Source organism: Austrofundulus limnaeus, unplaced genomic scaffold (genome assembly GCF_001266775.1).
Source record: "Austrofundulus limnaeus strain Quisiro unplaced genomic scaffold, Austrofundulus_limnaeus-1.0 Scaffold176, whole genome shotgun sequence".
Lineage (NCBI taxonomy): Eukaryota > Metazoa > Chordata > Actinopteri > Cyprinodontiformes > Rivulidae > Austrofundulus > Austrofundulus limnaeus.
Window position 1 is genome coordinate 498753 of NW_013952578.1, and position 2818 is coordinate 501570.

General features: G+C 40.4%; 1 protein-coding gene across 1 annotated transcript in view; it reads right to left on the reverse strand.

The window, feature by feature from the left end:
- Positions 1-2818, reverse strand: part of LOC106524099 (contactin-associated protein-like 4) — a gene marked incomplete at its 5' end in the record, with an annotated part of 134188 nt that overhangs the window by 1351 nt on the left and 130019 nt on the right. The window contains 2 exon segments of the mRNA XM_014017758.1: positions 533-604; positions 996-1211. Of these exon segments, the coding sequence (XP_013873212.1) occupies positions 533-604; positions 996-1211 (288 nt within the window).

Consider the following 2818-nt stretch of genomic DNA (forward strand, 5'->3'; position numbering starts at 1 on the left):
GCTGCAGGATTTCTCAAACATTCATAAATGAGTCAATGCAAGGCTTTGGGCATGTTTTTTTATGAGAGTATTAAAAAAGCCACATTATAACATGATCTAAAACTCAAAAAAGTTGATTTTACATGATATTGCCCCTTTAAAACTTCGGCTAGCAAGGCAGCGTGCATTTCTTTAAGGAATGCAAGTTATTTATTTATCTTTTTTGCTGTCAGGATTATTCTGTAGACAAATCGTGCTAAAAGAACAATCGTGTTTATTGGCTCTGTGCCAAACGCTGCTCGCTGCAGCAAGCAAATCTCCTCGCATCACATTATTGGGGGACATAATTGGGTGTGAGATTAGAGAATTTTGATTTCCCTCGGCAGATAATGTTGACTTCTCTGACATGTCATTTGTTTTCAATCGACTTTTTCCCACACAAGCTCATGCATGACAAAGACTTTCTCGGAACAGGTGAGTGGTAAAACAGCAAAGCGTCTAGTAGTCCCAAACATCGACGAGCGAAACGGAGAGGATGTGTGATCAGCCTCACCTCCAATTACAGCCGAGTCGCTCCTGATGACGTTAACTAAAGGCTGACCTGGATCCACCGACCCAGGCTGGTCTGGGTACAAATAAAAAAAGGAAAAAAAAGTGTTAGCCATTAATTAAAAAAAAGAAAACTGCAATAAAAAAGAACAAGGAAAAGAAAATGTGAGGTCAAACAGTTTAAGGACAGTGAGAACTGTTAGTCAGAGCATTAAAAAAGCCTCAGCACAGCCTCAAAGGACTTCCCTAGAGTTGTTTGGCTGCCATCCCTCCCTCTGCCTACTGAGGCGGCTGCCTAATGAGCTGATAAGAAAGTCTAATGATTAGCTATAAATATATATTAAAATGACATCAAATAAAATCTCACACTGGGAGAAGGTGGGATGCTTGCCCAATGATCTGAGGGATATGATGGGGTTTGAGGACCGAATTCTGCTTCTTTCTTCTTCTTCTTTTTTTTTTTTTACCTGATAAGGAGTGTGTTGTTTCTGCTGCGTAGGGATCAGCTTGAGAGGAGGAAGCACAGCTTGATTGGATCAGTGGGCTGGTGACAAGAACACGGCTGTCAGGATGGAGCAGAGCAGCTTTCAGAGGACAGATGGAGTTGAATCGAACGGCTGACAAGCATCCAGTGAACCCGAGAGAACCCAGCCCAGAGAGGCCCGCGTTCAACGCTTCAGACTCTAAACAAAGCAAGAAAAACACAGACAACAAGCGAGAGACGTGATGCAATCAGGTCCTTGTGTCATTAAAGAATAAAGTTACTTTGGGCTTCCAGTTTTAACACTTACTATCTAATATGGATTCTGACGGAAAGCTGTCAAAAAGATTTAATGATGTCAGAGTTAAAGGAATAAAGCTAGTTCTGACAGCAGTTCCTAATCTTGAGCTATAAAAAAAAGTGAAGCGCAATTATTCCTGCTGAGTGATTTGCATACACAGCACACATCGTATCCAGAAATCTGACTTATTACCAAGGAGTAGAAAAAAAAACTAAACATAAATATGAAAGTGGAGCTCAGCCTGGCTGGAGCAGACGCTTTCATCAGGTGTTGAGTTTTAAACTGCGTCTGATCTGCTGAGCAGCAGGAAAAATCATGTCCCCTCTGATTCATGTGTTTTATGAAACATAGCAACCCCAGCAGTGGTAACTTATCTGCCTGTGCATTGTTAAGTCATATTTATGTCCACATTCTTCATAAAGATTAATATTATCTGTTCTTTATGATCCCTCTTTCATTTTAAAACACATCACTTCTGTGTTACACAAAAACTGATGGATGCATGGTATTTTAATGAATTTCGTAGACACTTTTTTCTGTTTTTGCTTTGAAAATCAAATTTGTACAGTGCTGTCTGGTGACAGTGGATTAAAGAAATTCCCTTGTGGCCACAGAGTATTATCTCGTGGCATTAAGATAATTTTGAGCAATGTCTCCTTGTGAAAGACAGAAACATTGTTGGAGTCAATAATAATAATTATAACATTATTATTATTATTATTATTATTATTATTATTATTATTATTATTATGTTAAATCTAAACCAGCGGTCCCCAACCTTTTTTGCGCCACGGACCGCTTTATTGTAGACATATTTTCACGGACCGGCAAGGTATGACGGATGAACACAACAAAATAAAATGATAGCCTATGACCAACACAAGAACTGGTATTTTGTAACTATAATAATAAACGTCAATCCACTCACTGTGTAATTGTATGTAACCTTATTAATAATGTCTTCCTGACATGTGCCAACAACTTTTCCCCTTTGCCTTTGTAAGGAAACTTTCCAAAGACGTCTGTTTTCACCGAGACAAGTGTCTTGACATGCATCAAGAGTGAGTCATGCACGGATGTAACAAAGAGAATCTGGTCGTTTTTCAAAATAAAACATTGTTCAGACTCCATCCATCCATCCATCCATCCATCCATCCATCCATCCATCCATCCGTCCATCCCTGCTTCTTCCTTTCAGGGTCATGTGGGTCACTGGTGCCCATATCCAGCAGTCACTGTGCGAGGGGCAGGGTACACCCTGGACAGGTCACAAGTCCATCACAGGGCCAGACAACCATTCACTCTCTCACTCACACCTAGGGACAATTTAGTTACCAATAACCTATATGCCACGGACATTTGGCCCAGCACTTGATGCCACTCCCAACACTTCCGGTTCAAGGTCAACACAGTGTTAGCGAAAGATTTTTTCACCCGACAACGACTCTTAATGACCTCCACAGTACAGAATTAGCATATTACATGTACCAACATTAACACAGGAGACG